The sequence below is a fragment of the Colossoma macropomum genome, unplaced genomic scaffold (assembly GCF_904425465.1).
Source record: "Colossoma macropomum unplaced genomic scaffold, Colossoma_macropomum, whole genome shotgun sequence".
Classification (NCBI taxonomy): domain Eukaryota; kingdom Metazoa; phylum Chordata; class Actinopteri; order Characiformes; family Serrasalmidae; genus Colossoma; species Colossoma macropomum.
This window is the reverse complement of record NW_023495267.1, coordinates 2,447,288-2,470,093: the sequence shown is the minus strand read 5'-3', so window position 1 is coordinate 2,470,093 and position 22,806 is coordinate 2,447,288. Positions and strand designations below refer to the sequence as shown.

Sequence of the window (22,806 nt, the reverse complement as noted above, 5' to 3'; positions counted from 1 at the left end):
ATCAAACTGAGTCATTCTGAGATCCAACAGGCCTTACACGCGATACCTAACACCACTTTACTATCTATTACACAGAAGTCAATCTAAAACATGGTCACTATTACATGATATGAGAGCAAATCTGTTTTATTAGCATGAATGTTACATGTAAAAAATGGTGCAATGCAGTACAAACTAATCAGGCAAGGTCATTTTACTTTATCACAAAGGAACGTTAAAATGAGAGAAACCATGCACTGCTTGATTCATAAGGAAATTCACCGCTTTCAGGACTGTATACATTCAGATCCAACTCCTTCAGACAGGCCTAATAGCTTCTATTCAGTTTCAGAATTGCCAGTAAAATTAGGGTGTGGCTATTCAACTATCCCAAGGTCAATGGTCTAAAACCAGTCTCTTTCATAGAAACTGAGGCTAAAATCTGTGCACAGGTGATCAACCATGCCTGTCAAGGTAAACAATCAAGACAGATGTGGCAGAGGGAAAAAAGGAAAAATAAAAGTGTCGTACCTTGAAGCATTGCTCTGAGTTGAGCCGTCGTCTCCTTGTTTTTTGTTCTTGTTCGTCATCATCGTTTTGCCTTTGAGCTTTTTGTTAATGATGGTCGTTAGTCCAGGTATTAACTGTCAAAAGTTGAAAGTGGGGTGAACCATCATACAAGTCCCATTGGCTCGCTTTAGCTTTAAGGACAGAAAAAGTCCTCCCGTTGCGACATAGCAGAAAAACAACCTCGACTCACACATTTCAATAGAAATACGTTTTAACAGTAAATATTAAGCTCTAAACAGTGAGGAATTACAGGACACCTGCTCGATACTGATCGATGTCAAACAACATACGTTGATAGACTTTCAATGCAACAGATCCAGCACAGCCACATGCATAAATTCTTACTGCGTCATCAGACAAAGGACGATTAAAAAGATGATAAAATCAGAAAACAATCGATTACATTGATATACAGTGTAAACATACCTATTCCGCAGACACGTAGGGAAATGTAGCGGCCGAAAAAAAATGTCGATTTAATACTCCGGCACGAAAAATAAAAAAACAGATTCCGACAACCTCGAATGAAAATAGAAAACGGAATATTATTAGAAAAAGGAAAAAAGAAATAAAGAAATCCGGCGGTGGCCTTTTGAATGGAGAGTGGAGGATCTAAAGCGCCTTGCGCGGCGCACTAAAAATGGAGGACCGCCATGGCTGCCAGCGCAAGGCAGAGAAAACAACGACTGTCTCCTCTACGCTAAAGCAGTACATGTTTTTCTCTCGACGAAACAAAGCCGCAAAAACGACGCACGAACGTTTCTACATTCCCCCACGAAATATACAAATCAAATCCGCTTAAATACGAGCCCTAACGCGAGAGTTGAAGTTAGAGAAAGTTGAGAGAGAAGTGCTCCAGAGAGCCCGGCGAGGCTCAGCGAGTTCCCCTTCCCAAGGCTCATCCGCCATCTACAGCTCCTTCCCAGCTCTGAGAGCTTCAGCCTCTGATTGACGTTCTCTCCATTTAGCCCGGACTCAGGTGATGCACTGAAGACCCACCCCCTTTATTTTAAACTAAAACTACTTCATTAATACACTTCCACTAAAGACCTCATGCTAACCTAAAGGACGGATATGCCACCCAGAACACATAATGAGGCTTTAGATTACAAGACTATTGTTTTTAGGGGGTATAAAAGAAATTATTTCAGTAAGCCATCACTTCCTGCTCAGACAGGAAATGCGATATCAGGAGCCATTTTAGAGTGTTGGACTGTAAGGGACACCATTTTAGAGCACATCTAACTCTTTACATAACCCTGAGTTTGAGTTTAGACTCAAGGTTGAGTTTAAGACTGGACCACCGTGGCAGAAAGACACTTTCTGTGCCATTATTTTTTCATATTTGTACAACAACTGCAGGGAATATTGTTGAAAGCTGGCAGCATTAAAAGAATTAAAGCCAAAAATGTGTGTCGAGGTTGTATTTCAACATAATTTTATTTTTATTTGAACGGCTGAGTAAGAATGAGGGCTTCAAGAATTTAAACGTGCTGGACATCGCAAGCTAGTCTGACCGTAGCGAGTTCGTAATTCACTGTTGGGTCTTATATTCTAGACCAATCTAATTCATCGAGACATGGAAGCTGGACAAGAATGAGGGCTTTTGGAATTTTAACATTTTGGGTACGATGGGCTTGTATGATTGTTAAGCTCTAGACCGACTGAATTCATCGAGCTTTTGCTGCATAATAATAGACGCTTTTATGATTTAAATTAGCTAGACTGAGCGGCTTACGTAAATATTCACAGTTCGTAATGATGTCATCTCTTAGACCAATGTAATTCAGGAAGCCACACAGAGATGTTAACCAGATGAAAACCATTATTGCAATCTTTGAAAACCAAAAATTGGTTAGACACTGACTTTTACAAAGAAGAAATATTAACTCAGGTTATCGAAGCATTTCCCCATCCAATGAGAGCAAGTCAGAATCATTTAAAAACTAGAAGTTTTATTTAGTTAAATGAAAAATAGAATATTCAAGTTTGAATGATCATACATACAGGATGTACATATTGGCTGAAACAATACAAAGTTGCAAGTTGTAACAAAACACCGTTAAAACATTGGAAAAACAACATTGAAAAACATTTGTCCGAATAAAGAACAAGTGCACCACAGCAGGCAAAATTACATAAAGGTTCTGTCTTTACAAATCCAAAAGCAAAATCAGATCCGCCATCTTCCTGATAAAGCTGTAGTCTCCATTCGATTGTCCAGTAGGGGGTCTTAATGAAATCAAAAAGGAGAAGGGAAAACATGTAAACCTTAAGTGCACGGACCAAGACAGAACAGCTTTCCATAGAACCTACAACCTACTCATAGCATAAAGCTACTTAAAGTCATTCGAACCAACATTTCAAAAAACATCCCAAATTAATCTACTGTGGGCTAGCTAGCTTCATCAAGAGTGATGGGGTGATGCAAGAAAATCAACTGGTAAAGCTGTAGCTTTAACAGTCATCTATGGTAGGACAGCGCCAAGAAACGATCAAGATGCTTAGTTTAAGATGCAAACGCATACACAGCCGTTTAACCCATCTAACAAAATGCTATCAATCTACACTGTACCTCACTGGGTGCGCTAATGCATATAACAATGTAATAACGTAATAAACGAACAATTAAGCAATTATAAAACAACGGCAACCCACAAAAAAACTAATTCTGAATCTTAATGACACTTCTTGCTCTACTCATGACTAAAGCACTCAATGCTTCACAGTAAACCTAGTCTGACAACAACTAAAGAATTACAATCGTCACACCACAAAACATTCACATTTTAAGACATTTCTGGTTTCACGTCATATGTCTGTCATTGTATATAAGGCAACGTCAATGTGTCAGTCTTCAAGTTTGACTAGATTCAACATCGTGACAGTCTATACACTTTTCACCTTTTTAAAAGCTGAGAATTTCTGTAGTTATGACTGGTAATTAAAAGTATTCCACATGCAGAATCCTAGAGGAAAATATTACTGTTACAGTAACATGAAGTAACAATATTATGCAAGATGCCAAAGTATTTTCTGTTCAGTAATAGTGATACAGGTGGGCAACATGACGATACCGTATTGCTATACACAATATATTTTTCTGAGCATGTTGTGGATATCATCAGAACTTAAAGAACACTGACCAACGGCACATTTCATTAAAAAGACAACATAATCTGGTTTCATTGAATTTAGCGCAGTATGTGAAATGTTGAATAAAAATCACTGTGCCAGGAGTTTTTGATGGCAGTTTTCAAATGGGGCAGTACACCGCATTGTGTCAGTGTGTCAAAATACTGTGATAGGTATTTTGTATTGTTAAATGCCTTTATCGAGATCATATTTTTGCCACATCGTCCCCTACCAATAACCATTACATACTAGCATTGTATGCTATAATAATGACTATACTATTACTATACTATAATGTTTTAAGGTCCATAGGTAACTAGCAACTCAACATCTAGTTCTTTACTATGATTTTTTTTCTCCATTTTTTTTCCATTTTCATTATGAACTTTCTAAGTTCACAGAATAAAGTTGAGTGGTCTTGATTGAACTGGTGGAAATGGAAAACACATGAATTTAAAATTCCAGAGGTTTTAGTGTTCCAGTCAAAGGTCAACTAAAATGTGGATATAAATTGTAAAGTAAAACATTTTGCACCACAGCTGAATGAAGCATTTGAAAGGATTCAACAATCCAGTATCCGCTTTTACATAACAATAATTAAAAGTATTTCAAGAGTAATAATCAAAAGTATTTCCAAGTTTAAAGCTTCATATAATACACTCACTGTTTCAGTTGTTGTGACAAAAGAAACTTTTATAATTCTACATGGCAGCAATCAAAGAACTGTGAACTGTTACGAAACATGAGGGTTTTTTTTTAGCTGTTTGTTGTTTAAGTTGAGGTACATGGGTTTTTTGAACTAGGACCCACATATGATACTTCGATATCAGGATGAATTAAGTGGGTAATTCAAATCTCTACTGATTAAAATCCAGAAAAAGCTCATCCACTAGAGGGAAGTAATGAACTGATGCATTATATGGAATGCCAAAGTGTTTTCCATCCATGAATACATGGATGAATATATTACTGTGTAATAACTGTATAAGTGCTGAGTTCAAGTTAATATCTAATGACAAAAGTATGATAGCTTTTCAAACGTGTAGAATAATCCAGGTATAAATCTTTGACAATCAGCAACAAAAGGTGCTGAACAGAATGCAAGGACGAAAGATAATACCGTGATGTCACGCTAATTTAATTTTAGACCCATGTTTAGTTAAATGGGAAAGAACAACTGATCCATCTCGGAAGAACGAATACTGCCAGATAAATGAAAGGGATGCCAGTTCAGGGTCAAGAAGATGTGAAAAACCATTACACGAAAGCAGAACAGGCTCCATGTTAAGAGACGTCATCAGTCTCATGCAAGGTTTCCATGGGGAATAAGATCCGTTTCAAGAGGTAGGGCAGTGCCCCAAGAGGACAGCAGCAAAGTAGATATGAAGAGCACAGCCTCAAAAATGAAGACATACGTGAATATAAGACTACATACGTTAGGTGTGATTTCTTTTCTTATCAAATGAAGATCTTTTGAAGATCAAGGCAGGAAAGTTGCAACAAACCTTCAATTCCTTCTAAATAATCTCTTCTTTCTAAAGAAAAGGTTTCTGACTACCCTTCAAGAACTAAAGGTTTTGTTTAGGTTTTTTGGTTTGTCACTATGTTTTTTTGTTGTTGTTTAAGTAGGTTTTTAATGAGAGAATATATCTTGCAATAAAGTTCATGTTAGCCTTTAGACTCAAAGTTAAACATCCCACTCCTAGAGTAGGGACAGTTCCATGTGAGTGCACCGCTATGCTACAATGACAGACATATGAGCTAACATACCACAATGACAAGGACAAAAAAAAAATGTGTGGACTTACCGAGACTACTTCTTTTCTTAGTACAGTCCTCCTGATGTCCTCAGAGGCAGACCTCTTCTGATGGGAGAGGGGGAGACTTAGTCTGAATCTGAACTATTTAGACAAACTTCCGTTGCAAAAAACTGACAGATGAAAACAACATTGCTGGTGAGTTCCAGAGATGATATGGTATGGTTCAGTACTCTGAAATAAGAAAAAACTAATCTATAAATTAGTCATTACCAGTGACTTACATCGTCAGCAGAGCTAACCACTTAACAAGAGATTAAGCACTAGTTAAGGCCTTGTTTTACTCCTCTACACACTAATCAACAACTGCGAGAGTGGAGCGAGAATAAAGTTGCATTAGGACGCTCCACCCAGCCTTATTTTACTCTGACGAAAGCAAGTGAAATGAAGTGACCAACATTTTTTGGGCGCGTTTGGTGTGCTGGAATGCCACGTATGCTTCAATCAGCTACACTACTAAGGGTTAATTTAATGACTTGAGGTGGCTGAAAAACATGATAATGGTTTCTTTGAGTAATTATTTTCCTGTGTGTATGTGACTTGGCTTTAGGCCGTGCAGGGCAGTACTGATAAAATTCAAAGCACACAATGGTTTCCAAAAAATTCACAGCATCAAGGTATCGAGTTAATGAACCTTTGCTCGCTGAGTACTGGTACTCAATACTGAAAGAATGTCTTAGATACCTGAATTGTTTTGATTGGACTGCTTTACCCTGCTTTCTTCTCTTATAATTATACCAACGGTTAATTTTAAGAAATAAGGTAAAATTACCCAATGTTTCACAATGCTTTTCAGAGCTAGAGTGCTCTGAAATAGGATCTGCGCCCATAAGTAAAGCCACAGGAAAAAACAAGAAAAAAGAAAAAAAAAAGAGAGAAACATGATCCTAGATCAGCGCTTCTACTTTGAGAAGCTTTATGAATACGAGTGCAGATTTCCAAATTTCCAAACTTACTATTTATTTCAACCCAACTGGTATAACTACATTTGAATATAGCATGTAATAATCATGTATAATAATTTGAAAATGTTGAATATCAGGTTCTGTATTCCATGTGTAACATGCTCAAATTTTTTTTGAACAATTAAGACGCTGCTTTTCTACAGAGATGAAGCTTGGATAATGTAAATTTAGAGAAAACTATCAATAAACCATAAACTATCATGATCCAAATTTAGTGTGTGAGAGTTTTGTTCACATTTCCCCCTAATGGTAATATTACTACCAACTAGGCTGACTTCTAATATTACTTCATGTATAATAATAACAACTATTCTACACAGACAGTATGTAATGCCATTAGCATCCACTGATTCTTCACTTTTATATGGTTTGAAAGCAGAATTTTGCCAAACTGGCAGGAGCTCGTCCATTTTCCGCTTTAGTAGAGAGCACATCTCATGTAGCAGAGTTTCTTTGCTTCATTTGCTGCATCACAAATCTTGTGACACTCGGAGTATGCACGTGTGTAGTTAGATAGTTGATATTCCGGTTGTATAAGCTTCAGTGAAGTGCAATCGCAGATTTAAAATGACTACAAATGGAATAGTTAAATAAGCATAAAGAATTTAACTCAAATTTAAAAAAATCAAATAGCATGTGATAGTGAACAGAAAAACAACAATTTGCATAACATTGGCGCTTATTCAAATTATTGCAATGTTTGATATAATCAATTACTGGATCAAGGCCAGCAGGGACGCCACTGTTCTACTGAATAAAACAAACATAATTCTCATTATCTTTCAATAATTAAAACTCAGTATCACAATGTGACACCAATAACATTACCAACAACGACAAATTCCTCATTATTGACAGTGTATTACTGGGCACTAGACGTAGACTAGTGTTAACTAAAAGAATATGAAAATCTTAAGTTTAAGAAATCTGTAAACCATTAACATTAATATAAATTAATATAAATGTAAATTGACTCTCAAAGCCTTCACTGCTATAAAAACCATACCAATGTCATGTTGTTAGTCTTGTCATGACTTGATTTATCAACCCTGGGTGTGCATCCATTTGCGTTTTAGTAACTTAACTGTGCAATAATAACTACTCTAATTTGTGTACACTAAAGCCCCATTAATAGCCCCAATGTCTTAAGAGGACCATGTTAAGATTTATACCCAGCTGCCACTCTACCCACTGATGGATCTGTGATCCTGAAACATCCAACTACAATTTTAAAAATTGTAAACTGGAATTACTCAAATGAACATTTTAAACAGCATGCTTTCCAATGTTCTGTCAATTACAGCATGCGATATTTTAAAAATCTGTGTACATGTACATATTTTCATGTGAAATTGTGATTTCTTTTAAGTTCTTTAATTTAGCAAAGCTGGAAAAATGTCAACAACTGCACAGGGTTGCCCATTAGTACCTTACTGCATGCATCAGGGACTAAAAAGCGACTACTCAATTAGTCAAAACATGCATAAGAGTTGTGGAGCTGATGTTGAAATACTGTTTACATTAAGCTTATTTTTTTAAAGGATATTTGCCTTTATTAGCCAAGTATATTTTCACATACAGCGAATAAAAATGCATATATGTTGGACGGAAAAATTTTGGTCCACTACTAAAACTAATTTGGAAATTAGTCGTCATCATAAAATTTTCACTTTATGTATGAAATTCAAATGATCGTGTTGGTATCAAATACTCAGTGCAGAGAAGATTTGGTTTGAAAAATGGCAACAAAATGAAGAACAAAAGTGTACTGTAAAATGGCATTTAAACAAACTGTTAAAACAACCTGGTTGTTGATATACTAATTACTGTAACAGCCTAACATAATAATTTGTATACATTTCCATGGCGTTTGTGCGCCATATGCAGTCTTTTGTTGGGTACGCCAAAATCTTTGATTACTACAACTAATCCAATTACGTACAAATTACTATTCAATTACTGAAACATTGAAAAAAATCCCTAAAATGTATCAAATTCATACTACTACTGTATTTTAATCCAAATAAAGTTGTTAATATCTTGATTCAAACTTGATGCATAGTAAGTTCTTCAAGCTAGCCAGATAAATGTGCTAAACTATCTGGTAGCATCAATTAGCAGTGGCAAATTTTGGTAGTTGAGTGCTGAGTTTTAAAATGTGTAAACGTCAGTATGCAATGCAATTATCATGCTGTCTTGGTTCCAAACACCTTCATTTTCAAAAGGAAATCTAGTCAATGGCAAAGATTACTATGAAATACAGTATAGTGGTATCTGATTGGTTGCAATGGCTCCACTCGTTCTCAGCAGAAGTTCTGGCTAACTTATCCAGGAAATACTGTAACTGCAAACCGAGGCTACTGTGCTGATCACGTGAGTGCTAGTAAATTCAAGATTAACAAACTAGTGCATAATATAAACACTGCTAAAATACTAGTTCAACTATTTTGTTTATTTTTTAGACATGGTTTCATTCATGACTGCAGAGCTGAACGGAAAGCGCATTTCCACAAAAAAAAAAATAAAATAAAATAAAAAACCTCGCAAGCATATACAGAGGTAGGCAAAACATATTCTTCAATGGTTCACAAATTTCTTACTAGGCTTACATAAATTTTATGTTGTAGATGACAACACAGCCTCTACATCCTTACTACCACTTATCTTGAATGCTAAATTTAACAGTTCATAAATAACATACTTTGTACTGAAGACCTTGTGTCCATCCCATGACAATATTTGCATAGACATCTGCACCTATACGGTAGTTTTCACTATTCTTTGCACAGACATTATTACTGTTACATAAAAAAGCAAAGTAACAATTTTTACTGGTGTTTCTCTATTATTTTAGTCCCGTCCAAATCAGCCATCTCAATTTTACAGACTGTGCACTCCCACATCAGTATAGATTTCAGTAGCTTTCACCTACTACGACCTACTATAAAATGAGCCATGCACAGAATCTTTAGTTATATTAATCTAATAAATATCAGCGATAAATATTTCATCATACCATGGGCAAAAGGAGCTTTCACAATTCCGTCTTAAGGATGAAGGCATTTGAAACATTTACTTGCCCAAAGGATTTTGTCCTACCTTTAATGTACAACTCCAAACATTTAAACATGTAAAATGACATTTAAAAAAACAAGCAAAAAGTTTGATGGACCGATTTCGAACGTTGGCTGTAAAGTCCCACGCCCACGTCAATGCTAAAAACACTGCATTCATTTGAGACGGCTAGGTAGATTAAGTTCAAGTAAACAAAAAATTACGATTAAATTAAACGTGAGACACGTTCCCTGCTTGTGAGCAATCAAATGAATTGGTATGGAACTACTTTGGAGCAGTGGCAATGCGCAAATCGAGTAGCCACTCCCATCTTTGTAGGTCATAGCAAGATCTCTTATCCCATGAGAATCAATCCAGGATATCCTGTGGTACAATTACATTTCTCCACCTCCCTATGTAAAACCAATCTAGTCCAAATGGTACTGCTAAGTTTAGATGAACGCTCCCATGGAAGTTGAAAGCCTTAACCATAATAGTGATTTAGCACTACTGACTGTTGAAAATTCAAACCAATTTCCCTGAATAATTAAATGCATTTAAATAAAATTTAACACAAAACACTTTTAGCTTCACACTTACATACAAACTTTTTTTTCATATTTCCAGTAAATTAAATATTTTTCTCTATACCCCATTTTTCAAAAAAAGTACTACTCTACTACTTGTGTTGGTATAAACCAACACAATTTATAAATAACATGGTACCAATACACAAACATACACTACAGTTTGTTTGGAAAAGCATTTAGCATCAAAGGCCAAATATTTAGTTGCTTTCAGGTTGGTCCCACCCACTTTGGATACTAACAAAGATAATAGCTAGTAGCTAGCTTACACTGTACCAAACCTCAATTGGCAAATTCACATTTGCTCAATGTCCAGTAATCAACACATATAACTACGTCCAGCAAAACATCTGTGTTTACAAAAGTGTAAAATTTCGACAGTATTTTTAATATACCTTCTGCTGGATCGTAAATGGTTGCTAACACCAAGCTACAGAATTTCACCCCATTTCTTTCCTTCTTGCAATATTTATTCAATTGTTAACATTAATTAGAACCAACTAAATTAAAGCAATAATCAAGAATATTCGTGGCCATTAGTGGAAACAGACAAGAACAGAGGTTTCCATTGTAAATGTCTATTTGTTTCTATAGTTCCTCAAGTACAATACTTACAGGTATCCTTCAAATCCTTCGCTTCATCCATCTTTGCAGTTACGCAGACTACGATCCCCTGAAGATAAAAGCAAACTTTAAGTAAGACCCAAAATATACATTTACTATTTCCAGATTTATAGCACACCCTAGTGGTTACAAAAACTACACGAGTCGGCAGGGAACACTTACAATGTTAACGTCTTGAGCTGATTATCCTTCCATCATGTCTTCTCCAGTTGTTTCGATGCCTGCACAGAAGAGTTTCAAATAATTAGTTTACAACGTTCGTAACTAATATAGCATTTTATAAACGGGATAGCGAAAAAGACATGCACTGTTTACAGCTCAATGTTCTTAACAAAGTTATGACCTGAACAATTAAACATACGGGTTGAGAATGTTAAGAAAGTGTGTTCAAGTTTTTAGTTAATCTAAAATTAATCTGTGCAAGAAAAATAAACGATACCTTTCAACACTATCTGAGGGTCAACATGTTATAAAATACATAAAAAAAATTGTTTTATTTTTTCCTATTTATATTTCCATGTGTTTATATAGTGATATTGTTTACACAATCAAGAACAGGCTATAGTTTCCATGTACTATCTTTAGGCACAAATCTCTTGAGAATGCTATTCCCAGGATTTAGAAATTTAAATACACGAATAAGCAACATATCAATACATCTCTCTATGTATATGTAGACTATTCAAATGTTTTGCATGCTGTTTCCTGATGTGGACACTGGAAGAAAATCTTTACTTGAACTTGACAGTGAAATACATGTATATTAACATTTCCTTTTATTTTAATTATTTTTATGTCTCTTAACAATCTTGACTCTACAAAACCGAGTGAAAATGTATTTCACACACAATCAGTATCAAAACAAAGAAAAAGAAAGTCAAAAATATATTTCTGAAATAATAAAAGAATAATGGTACTTTTCTGCACCACAAAGGGTTAAAAGCCAACACCCTATTATTTAACATCGAAAAATACTGCATAAACGTTAAAAGCAAAACAAATGTAAGTAGTCACACACTTCGTACATTCTCAATTGAAAAAGAAAACATCAAAAAGTATAAATACATTATATATCTTCAATTTTATGCAAATAACAATGAAGTATATGAACAAATAAAAACAAAAATTACAATCTGGTTCTAAATCATACAACGAATTTACAGACTGACAGAGTTCTACACATTTCGTCAAAAAACAAACGACATTTAAAGGAAAAACAAGCAATTTCACACCAATAAACACATGAAAAATAAATAAAAAATAAATACTTTCTTCTCAAAATAAACTTAAAGCAACATAATATCACTCCAAACGTTTACACTGAAGATGGCGCACATCAGTTTGTATTTTTAACGTCGATTTTTAGATTTTCTCTCATTTTTTCCGTATTCAGTTCTGGCAAGGACGTTTGTCCTCTCAAGGACAAAGCACAATTTAAAATGCGTAGTCGGTAAAAACCCTGCTTTCCTTTCGCCGTTCAACTATTCTGCAAGGCTCACCCTTTCCTAAACTCTAAAACCACACTTTCTGTAAAACCTCACGCCATAATCGTGTCGAAATGGTTCAGTTTTATCGAGTGAAACTCGTCTTCAGCTCTTGGCGCTGGCCCCATCATGGCCATTTTCACAACACCCCTTCGAACCTTCTCCATTTTCCTCCATATTGGAAGCTCCTACTAAACGCGCCTGTTCGCGGTCTTACGGCTCTGTCCGCAAGAAAATCTTACCAAGATCCGAGAGGGGAGCTCGGCCTTTTCGTCTGAAGGCGAGGACATGGTGCTTTTCCGACGAATTCTTCGGATTTTTTCAGAAAGCCTGGTCTCCGCGCTGCTGTGTCCGCCCGTCACCGCCGCCGCTGCCTCGTCTCTCGGCTGTCTGTGCTCGTCTCTCCGCTGAGCTCTGCGCGCGGAGAGGTGGGCTGCCCCTGCGCTCTGGCGTAATCACACAACTTATAAACCGGCTCTGGCGTAATCACGCACAACTTCCTCCAGCTCTAGCATTCTGGGTAGAAGAAGCAGAGCGTCCATTTTGGCACTCGTTTATATCCACTGTCTCTGCCTTTAAAACCTGTAGTGAGGTTGACGAGAGTAACAGTTGGTGAAAAACAAGAATGGTTGGCTTTTTTAGGCCAGCTTTTCATGCCACACTCGCCATTAGATGTAGGCCTATGTAGAGCTCAAATAAACCCAATAAGCTTAGGAGGAAACTGAGGCAGCTGCAACTACAAGATCTTACAAATACTACTACTTATAATAATAATAATAATAATAATAATAATAATAATGATACGTATTATTATTGTTGTTATTGTTAGTATTGTTAATAAACATGCATATAGTGTGCAATTTCAAGTAACCTCCAAAGCAACTTACATGTGTCAAGCAGTAAGAGATCAACCTAGACACCCTGAAAACACCTTATAACCATTTTGTAACCAACTGTAATTATTTTAAGTGAGGTAGCTGCCATTAAATTGTTGTCTGGTTCCTATCACCACCACTGTGAACAATTTTTGTAGGCTTCCCTACAATGTAGCATTTCACATCAAACCACTTTGAATGATTTTGTTTACATCTCAACTAGTTGATCATGAAGAATTTTTTGAAAACTTGGTGGAATTCCTCTTTAACTACACCTAGACAATTTGTGACCTGGATGACTGACAAAAAAACCCCTGAAAAATGCTACTTAAGCTCAAAGGGTGGTTTCACGACCATTCAGTGGAATGAGGCCTATTGGAGAACAGGAAAAACAACATTAGAGGAGCAGTGGCTCAGCGGTTTAGGGCTCAGTCCCAGCCACCAAAAACTTGCTGGTTGACTTTCTGAGATTAAAGAGATATTAACATACTGCAGAGCTGCAGCTTCCAGCATTCATGTTCATGACTTTCCTTCGCTGATGTACACTTAAAAAAACCTGTCTTTGCTGTAGTAAGAGAAGTTTTGTGGTACCTTGCTTTGCATGTGTTTCACTAGGCAACAGTGTTTAATTCTGGTGAGTACAGGGGGTAGCCTACATGTTCACTGCATGGGTAGGCAGTATGATGATATTTATTGTTATCACCATAAATTATGTCACATTATGAACACTGACCAACTGCATGTTTCACTACAGAGAGAGCATAAGTAGGCTAGGCATAACATCTGTTTCAACAGACACTCAGAAAAATAAAATTGTGATTAGGGACGTACAATCAGAAATCAGCAAATTTCTGCGCTAAATATGCAATCGTCGGTCACCCAACTTATTTTTTTTGTCTGATCTGTTTAGCAGTTTTATGGTCTAAATAAGGTGAGGCAGGTAGTATGTGCACTGGTGCTGTATTTGATTCTACTGCTACACCTGTACCAGAATATTGTTGTATAATTATATATGACTCATTGTGCCAGTTACCTCTTATGTGCGATGTAGCACTTTAATCGATTCGTTTTACTTCAAATTTAAAATTCATTTATACATTTTAAATGCCTTTGGCTAACAGAAAGTACTGGAAATGTGCCAGTGTGTTTTATGCGTTCATTCAGCCCACACAATGCAAGCTTCAGCTTCAAGCTTCAAGCTTAAATAAAAAATAAATTAAAGTCAAAGAAACTAATTAATAAATGAAGGTCCATTGGCCAAATTAGTGATAAAGAAATTTAATCGGCCATACAAAAATCTCTAATGCATATTGTGTATCTGTGCATATCTTAAAGTATTATGTTATATTTTTTTCATATAACCCAACAAGCCCAACAAGTTCACTGTATTTTGCATTGGCATTTAAGGGTTTTAAAATCCTGAGATTTAAGCCTTGTCAATTAAAACATTTGTCTGAAAGAGGACTAGTATTTCGCACTACTTTGGCTTAGTCTAATCTCTAAATTTCAAAGGGCTTGTAATTCAATTTTTGTCTAAGCTCATTCTAAATTGAAAATACCTAACATGAGTGGATGTCAATCTTATGACAGACAGACAGATTGGTTAAGATATATGGTTGATGTTGACTGTAAAAATACTACCGCTCACCAAATCTGGATTTTGTGCTACAGGAGAAGTGCTGCGCATGAGTAATCTGGGTATTTAAACAGGTATGAGAACAGAAAAAAAATGCCAGAGCGCATACCACAGGCGGTATCTTAGCAACGGTAACTGGATCAATCATTTGAGCCCTCCCCCTCTTTTTGAAATTCCTGCCACGTAGGCAATTCAGACAGGAATATGTCCTACGCTCATGGCTGAGGCACTGCAGGCAATGTACAACCGACACACTTAATGATCTTCGGTTGGAAGACAAATGCTTAAATTTAACTGATGCACATTTTTCAGATTCTTACACACTACAAGTGTGCAAGATGACTTTTGCTGATGAATGTATATTCATGATAAAAACAAAGCTTTGTGTCTGGGGCAGCACTAGATTTATACTTGCCAGTTAAACTGGCTGCAAAGTATACCTGTTGTTTTTTTGTTGGTTCTGAATACATTCCGTTAGGCCTCCTTTCCTGTGTGCTTTACTATAGAAAGCAACGGATTTGGAAGTAGTATGAAGTGAATGAATGATCTGTAGCACTGAAATTATTTAAAGGCCTCTGACAATCATGATTATGAAGGGGTAGGTATATGGCATCTTCAAGGCCCTGTGTGAAATCTCTCCATTCAAACTGTATGTAAGGAAGAGGATTGATCAGAGAAGCCACCAAGTTTCAAATAGCAAAATGGTCAGTTTGCGCATTATACTGTAATATCGTTAGCATTCACAATTCCTGGTTGGCCCAGTTGGTAAGGCAGCAAAAATGAAATACTTTTCCAAATCTCTGTACCAAGTTATATTTAAGGCAAGCACAATAACACACAAAGATAGAACCTCAACTGTTATAAAGCTTGATAAAAAGCAGACGAGTCCTGTGTGTTTGAGCTGGAACGACAACATACTGCACAGGGCTATAGCACAATGGGACTGGGCTTGTTTATTCCTGCTGTTTATAGGATACTGTACAGAAAAAAGTACAGCCAAAGTGGCATTAAAATTCTCTGGTTGCCTCCCCAGGTTTACATCTGTTGAAGGGTGTAAAATTGAAGATTCCCAGGAGCACAGTGGACTCAATCAGCATGAAATAGAAGAAGTTTAGAACAGTGTTCCTGGTGCTGACCATCTGACCAAACTCAGTATTTGGGCAAGAAATGCCCAAGAAAGTAACTAAGAGCCCCAGAGCCATTATAAAAGCCCTTTAGACGTATGGGGCAGCTCCAGGTATACATCTAGGGAATGGTGTAAAATTTCTCAAGCTTTTGAGGTTCCCAGGAGCACCATGGACTAAATCAGTGTGAAAGTATTTGGGCAAGAAAGGCGTTGCTTAAGAAAGTAACTAAGGCCCACAGCCATTCTAAGAGACCTTCAGACATATGAGGTAGAAATGGGAGGACCTGCCAAAAAAACAACCATGTCTGAAGCACTCAGTCTATCATAACTTTCATGTTTCTGATAATGTGGCTACACAGAAGATTCTTCTGCATAAAGCGCATATGACAGTCTCCCCAGTGGTAAAGGACACTCAAATTCTGAAGACACTAAACACTCTCTGAACTCCCTACAGTGAAGCATGATAGTAGTAATTTACCATGGGGATGTTTCTCAGCAGGGATTGTGAGACTGGTCAGGATTGAGGGAACGATGAACAAAGCCAACTAGAGAGAGGCAGATAGCCAAGACAAAGCTGGAGTGGCTTTGGAACAAATCTCTGAATGTCTTTGAGTGCCCAGCCAAATCCTGGACTCACAATAAAAGTCTGTGATGGCACTTGAAGATTGCTGTTAATATTGTGAAAGACAGAGCTTGAGAAGGTCTGTAAGGGAGAATAGGGAAAAATACACAAATCGAGGTGTGCAAAGCAAGTAGAGGCCTGCCTGAGAAGACGCTGCCACATGCACATGAAAAAAGTGCCTCCTTTATTTCATGCTTAATAAATGACAGTACATTTTGAATACATTTGCAAAAGCTAAAAACATAAAGTCACTATTTGAATATGACAATTTGTATGAAAGTTTGTAGACTGATGGAAAAATGTGTCCCATTAGTCATGCTTCATGTTTATTTGTATTTTCCCAGCGGTCTGAGTCCACTGTAAGATTTTTACATGCCTAATTTGCCAAGCTTCTGACAACACGTTCTCAAGCCAGGCAGTCATATAGAAAATATGAATGGGTAGGATTTCCTCTGAAAATACAATAAACGGTAATTTGTGAAATATAATTATAAACACCTGCATGTACGAAATGCTAAATGTTTAGCATTATACTCGAAGTTCACAGCCTGTATTAGTGACCAGCATTCACATTCACTATATTCAATATATTGGTATCTGTACACCAACATGTCTTCGGAAATAAAATGAAGCATCTTATAACGTTTCAGTCTTGCCTACTCTGAATTACAGAAGCTGTGGGATCCCTCATGTAGATGCTGTCAACCTAAATCAGAAATCAGGTTTCTTTCCATAACATGATGTGTTTCCAAGTGAAACACAGATTCAGGGAGGGTTTCTGAGCTGGCTGAGCGTTTTCTCTCAATGATGGAGAAAAAACACACCTCTCACCTCCCCCAGTGTACAGTAAAGTGATGAAAACATGTTTTAGAGGTGAAAGCAATCACATCTTGATGGAAGATTATAAAGAAACAGGAAATGTATACTTTAAATTCATTTTTTAAATGTAATATGACAAAGTGTACTTAATATGACCAGGGACACTAACTAAGGCAAAAAAAGGTTCAGGTTGACTTCAATTGAATACATCACCATGAGTACAGAGAAGAAAAAAGGTATTCCAGAAAATGGAATTCAATTAAATATGTTTTGTAAAACAGTTACACTCCATTTGTTTGAAACACTCTGGTATTCCCACCTGCTAAAACTTTAAATGAAGTGGACAGAGCCACTGTTGAGTTTGTGTTTTATGCCTTTCCTTAGATTCAATAGAGTGTGTATGCACGTTTGCAAATTACACTGAATGGTGCTGTAGTATGGTGCTAATGATTAACGTTAATGGAAAGCGGCTCTCAGCTGCATTTTTGCTCAGGAGAAATAAGAGCATATACCATTTTATGTAACAACTAAGGTTAACACCAAGGATGCAGAATGTTTCAGGCTGGACATTACCTGCCTGTTATCCCTGGATATATTCCTGAAAATCCCTGAAACCTGCCTGTTATCCCTGAAAATATTTAACACTCCATTAGTTTGGACTAAGATAAAACGATATCTTAATTTTTTTGCTTCAAATTGTAGAAGTCCAGAATTTCTTTTACAGGATCATTGAACCAGGTATAAACAAAGGGAACACTGGTGATTTTCTGGAATGAAGATCATCTCAAGTCCTATGATGACTTAAACACGAATGTGAAGTGGAATCCCAAATCACTTTTACCAATACCGGTACATGGGACTGTAGTTGAAAGCTCCGGCCTCATTACCAAACATTTAGTTAACTTGTTACAATTTACTGAACACAGTAAATCCACTGAATATTAACGCAAGTGAAATCGCATGAGGAATGGAGTTCAACAAGGTGATTCCTGATGATAACTGGGAAGATATTCTAGGCTGATACTGACAGCAGGCCTCACTGCTGTTGTGAAAGAGCGCATCAGTAGTGCAAAATGATATATCTTTGCCCTTGAAAGACTTGCCTATCTAGAGACCAATAAGACTAAGAAGCTACAAAGTATTGGGCATATTTCTGGATTGCACAGTCTGCTGTTGGGAGTCTATTACAAATTTGAGCCAGAGTTAGACATGTTAAGCAGGGTTGCCTCACTTCTTTTTTTCCCGTTTTTGTTTTTTTCTTACTATGTGACAACTATAATGGAGTGTTCTATATTCTCTGGTTGACACAATAAGCAAGACTGCAGACAGAAAAAATAAAAATATAAACAACAACTGGCTTTATATATTCATGCCGGACCACAGTGATGGGAGATATGTCCACCATCTCAGTAGTTATTCCTGATCCAGTCATGTAACAGTACGTTTCTAGTTGTAATCTTCTATCCTAATCTCAAGGCTAAAGTTTCAACATGAAACAGTCATTATGAGGGTAAAATAAGCAGGGCCTTTGCTGCTGCCTTAATATTTTTGCTTTTTCCCTGCTCCAGTACACCTGACTGATCACAGAGGTTACTCTACTACAATAAATTTCTTTATTCCATGGGAGTATTATTTGAATATTATATCAATTATTGACAGAGTTGACAGCCCACATGGAAATGCCAATAGCCTGACAACCTGAGTAGATTTTAAAGAACTGAAAGGCCCTCTTTAGTAATATTAACATGTGGCTTGTCACAGGGCAAAACAGGGATCAGGCAGATAGGTGGTGTTAACTATTCTACTGCAACTGTTCTCTGCATTTCTAACAGAATTCTAGTAGTAGATGTAGATAATGAGTATGTTGCTGACAGCGCCCCCAGCAGCAGCTGAGTCTTCTGGACTTGCAGAAGCATGAGGTTTAGGCTAAACGAGTAGACAGCACCATCATGTGGTGAAAGAGCAAACAACCGCATTTTAATCTGCAGATCAGAGAACAAAGCCACGCGTTTGACAGGCTACAGAGAGGTGCGGAGGAGAAGAATTTTGGAACATGGCTACAGAGACTGACTTCCATTTAGCCACAAGAGCATTAGGGACTTTGGGCACTGATGTTGGGCGATGAGATCGGGCTCACACTTGTCATTTCAGTTCATCCCAATAGTGTTGGATGGAGGCTGAGGTCAAGGCTTTGTGCAGGCCAGCCAGGTTCTTCTCCACCAAATTCAGCAAACCATTTCTTTTATTCTCACATTTCTTTATAATTTGTGCATGAGGGCATTGTCATGCTGAAATTGGAAATGACTTTGATGCAGCATTAAGATTTCCCTTTACTGTGAGTAACGATCCTCTGACTATCATCTCCATCTTCCACCAAATTTTCACAGTTGGCACAAGGCAGCATTCTCCTGGATTCTGCCAAGCCCAGATTCGTCCGTCAGATGGTGAAACATGATTCAACTCTCCAAAGAACGCATTTCCTCTGCTCCAGTCCAGTAGTAGTGTGCTTTACCCCACTCCAGCTGAACACCTGGCACATGGTGTTCTTAGGCTTGTGTGCAGCTGCTCAGCCTCCCCAGTCGGCATGGAAACCCAATCCATGAGGATCCCGGCAAACTTTTCATGCATTTGTGCTGATGTTGCATCTAAAGGCAGTTCAGAACTTGGTAGTGAGTGTTGTGACCAGGACAGATGATTGTTATATGACCTTAGAGTAGCTCTACAGTACAACCTGTTCTACTGCCAGTCTAGGGATGTCCATAAACCTTCGGCCATGTAATGTCAAACTTTTATTATATATTTCTATAACTTAGGAATAGCTTAGCCAAGTTTGCATTATAGTCTATGTAGTTATTGAATAATAAGACTGGTATTTTTAAGGTTAAAGGCTGAGATATTTCAACCTTTCTGGCAAGTACATAGCCAGACAGCGTGGTCTGAATCATGAGCGCCTAAATTCAGGTCATCTTTAAAAAGTTGGCCAGACAGTAGGCTTGTTTTATAAGCTAAGTGCTTTATTTCGTTACGTTCTTCTCCTCTTTTTGGCCTCTCTCCACTGGTTACAGGCTGCTCTCAGAATTCCTTTTAAAGGGCTGCTACTGACTTACAAAGCACTGTGTAATTTTGTCCTCAGAGTTCTCTAGACATTAAAAAAAGACAATGTTTTTAAAATGTTTTTATACATTAGTTTTTTTTCTAGAGTTGAAAAATAAGGTAAAAATACATAAAAACTTAAGGGCATTTCTGTCTGGTTAATGTTCTTTGGTGTAATAAGAGAAAAATAATCTAGTCTTTTGAGAGAAGAAAACAGAATAAAACAGTATAGTCAAAACAAACTGTGTCATATTATTGATAAATTGGCCAGGTAATATTAGTTTTTATAAATCAAAACATTACTATTGGATGTCCTGAGAAACTGTGTAGTATACCACACTCTAGCGACACCTCTATCGGTGCATTTTTGAACAGAAAAATTGTAACCCGCAATCATATTCTTCAGTTATTAAGACTTTATTATTCATTTATATTATGGCATCAACCATTCAGTTACTGCTATGAAACAGAGAAGTACTTATGTAGTAATGAGAGTGAGGAACGTCCCACAAACAGACCCTTAAGGATTTAACAGGTTAACACAAAGCAGCAGCTTTCTTACAACACAATTCTACCCTTTTTTTCTGAACTCAGTGACCTCAGCTCTGACCTGCTACAAAGCCATGAATTGTCTACACTTTATCAAAACAGATAAACTCTAGCTGTTGAGAACCAAGAAGACAACTGATGTCTACTCTTTATTAAAAGGGACACTCCGGCCAAAGTGAAGAACATAATCAACGCTACATCTGTTGTAAGCATAGCTAAACATAACTCGCCTCTCACAGTGGTGCCACAGTAGCCTATAAAATGGGATTTCTAGGAAAAAACTAAGGAAACCCCCTTTTGATGATGCATTTTGAAAGTGGAAAAAGTTTTGAAAGACTACTAAGTGCTTTTGGGTGGATACTTGGGGGTGGGCTGTTTGAAACTTGTTTGTTTTGCTTGCTGACTGATCCTTCAAGTGAATTATTTCTTTAACAAAGTTTTAAAATGTTTAACATCCAGCTGAGGTTTTTAAGCTAATGTTAGCTAGCACGACAGAAGTTTTTTTAGCTTCTTTATGGTTCTACAGGGATACATGCTGGGTATTGTAGTGAAAGAATGTTAATGGGCACAAACATGAAAATTATACAAAACCATGAGTTGTGTCAACCTGACGAGGCTGAGGGGTGGAATCTTGCACTACAGAATATTATGTAACATAAAAAATAACATGTTAAATGCTAGTTTTAGATAGAAATGCCCCTTTAAAGTAACAGTGTAACAGAGAAACAGAGTTAAGCAACTCAGTGTGTCACGAGGATAGTAATGCCTAATCCAGCCTCATCTTATTTCCTATTTCCAGAAGACCTAACAAGAATAGAAAGTGGAAGGGAATCAGGTGTATTTGCAGTTACTCTTATCCCATGGCTTTATTGGACCCCTCATATGGATATTGACACAAATGTACAGCCATGACTCTCAAAATAATTAAAAAATAAAATTACATAAAACATACTTCACCAGTTAGCTTCCATCAACACTGCACAGGTAGACACCTAGTTACTATCTCTTACTGATAATACATCTCATCCACGGTAATCTTTTCAGCTGGATCCATCACAAACATTTAGGTTAACATTAGATGTTAGTGAGTGGAGTGGCATGCCTTGAAAGCATCAACTTGTCTGAGACATAATAGAGAATAAGCGAGCAAAAAATACATAACACACTGTCATTTTTTTCAGTAATTTAATTTTAGTATAAGGCATACATTTTTCCCCACACTAAGGCCCATGAGATCCTAATTATGCCACTGGCTGGAGATGCAATCCAACAGTGCATTTCAAAACCTGTCCAGTAGCAGAAACAGTTGGCCTATAGTTGAGACAAACAGTCTAAAATCTCCAGTCTATGTTCTATTTTACAGCCTTTTTGTGAGAATTGCAAACCAACAATTAGTGCAAGACTGACTTGCTCACCTGAAAATTTTCTCTAACCTGAACACATTGAAGCCGTGACTAAAATACATGTATGCAAACGGTGGTCGTGACAACAGACATAGCCAGCCCACCGGTCTCCCTAAGTGACGGGAAGTTGGATTCAGTTCACAGAACCGATTCTTTCGAATCGTCTGTTTGAATTAATCGAACGTCTTTTTCAACGATTCAAGTGTTTCACCTTCACTTTCATCTCCTCCATGTACGATGAGATTCGATTCAGCGAGTGAATCTGCTCATTTCTTCTACTAATTAACGTAGACTCCGAATCCACAAAGCACTAACAACAGAAAGAAGTCAGGCCTTACAGAGAAAACGTGAGTTGAAGACCGTTACTCGTCTTGTTTACAGCGTTTGTGTTTTATGTTGTGATCCCAGACAGTAAGATAACAGCGGGCCGGACCTTTGTGGCCCACTGACCTTTTGCTCGGCATTTTT

At 37.1% G+C, this 22,806-nt stretch overlaps 1 protein-coding gene across 3 annotated transcripts in view; it reads right to left on the bottom strand.

The window, feature by feature from the left end:
* The window catches only part of chd2 (chromodomain helicase DNA binding protein 2), a 42,299-nt gene extending 29,656 nt beyond the window's left edge, over positions 1-12,643 (bottom strand). For 2 of the 3 annotated variants that reach the window (XM_036561662.1, XM_036561665.1), the window contains exons 1-6: positions 12,458-12,643; positions 10,894-10,952; positions 10,723-10,780; positions 5,493-5,549; positions 976-2,781; positions 511-623 (exon numbers count right to left, since the gene is read on the bottom strand). In XM_036561662.1, the coding sequence (XP_036417555.1) occupies positions 511-572 (62 nt within the window). In that variant the 5' untranslated portion in view covers positions 573-623; positions 976-2,781; positions 5,493-5,549; ... (1 more) ...; positions 10,894-10,952; positions 12,458-12,643. The remainder of the gene's footprint in view (positions 1-510; positions 624-975; positions 2,782-5,492; positions 5,550-10,722; positions 10,781-10,893; positions 10,953-12,457) is intronic. The other variant, XM_036561664.1, reaches the window with a different exon arrangement.
* Between the last annotated feature and the right edge of the window lie 10,163 nt (positions 12,644-22,806).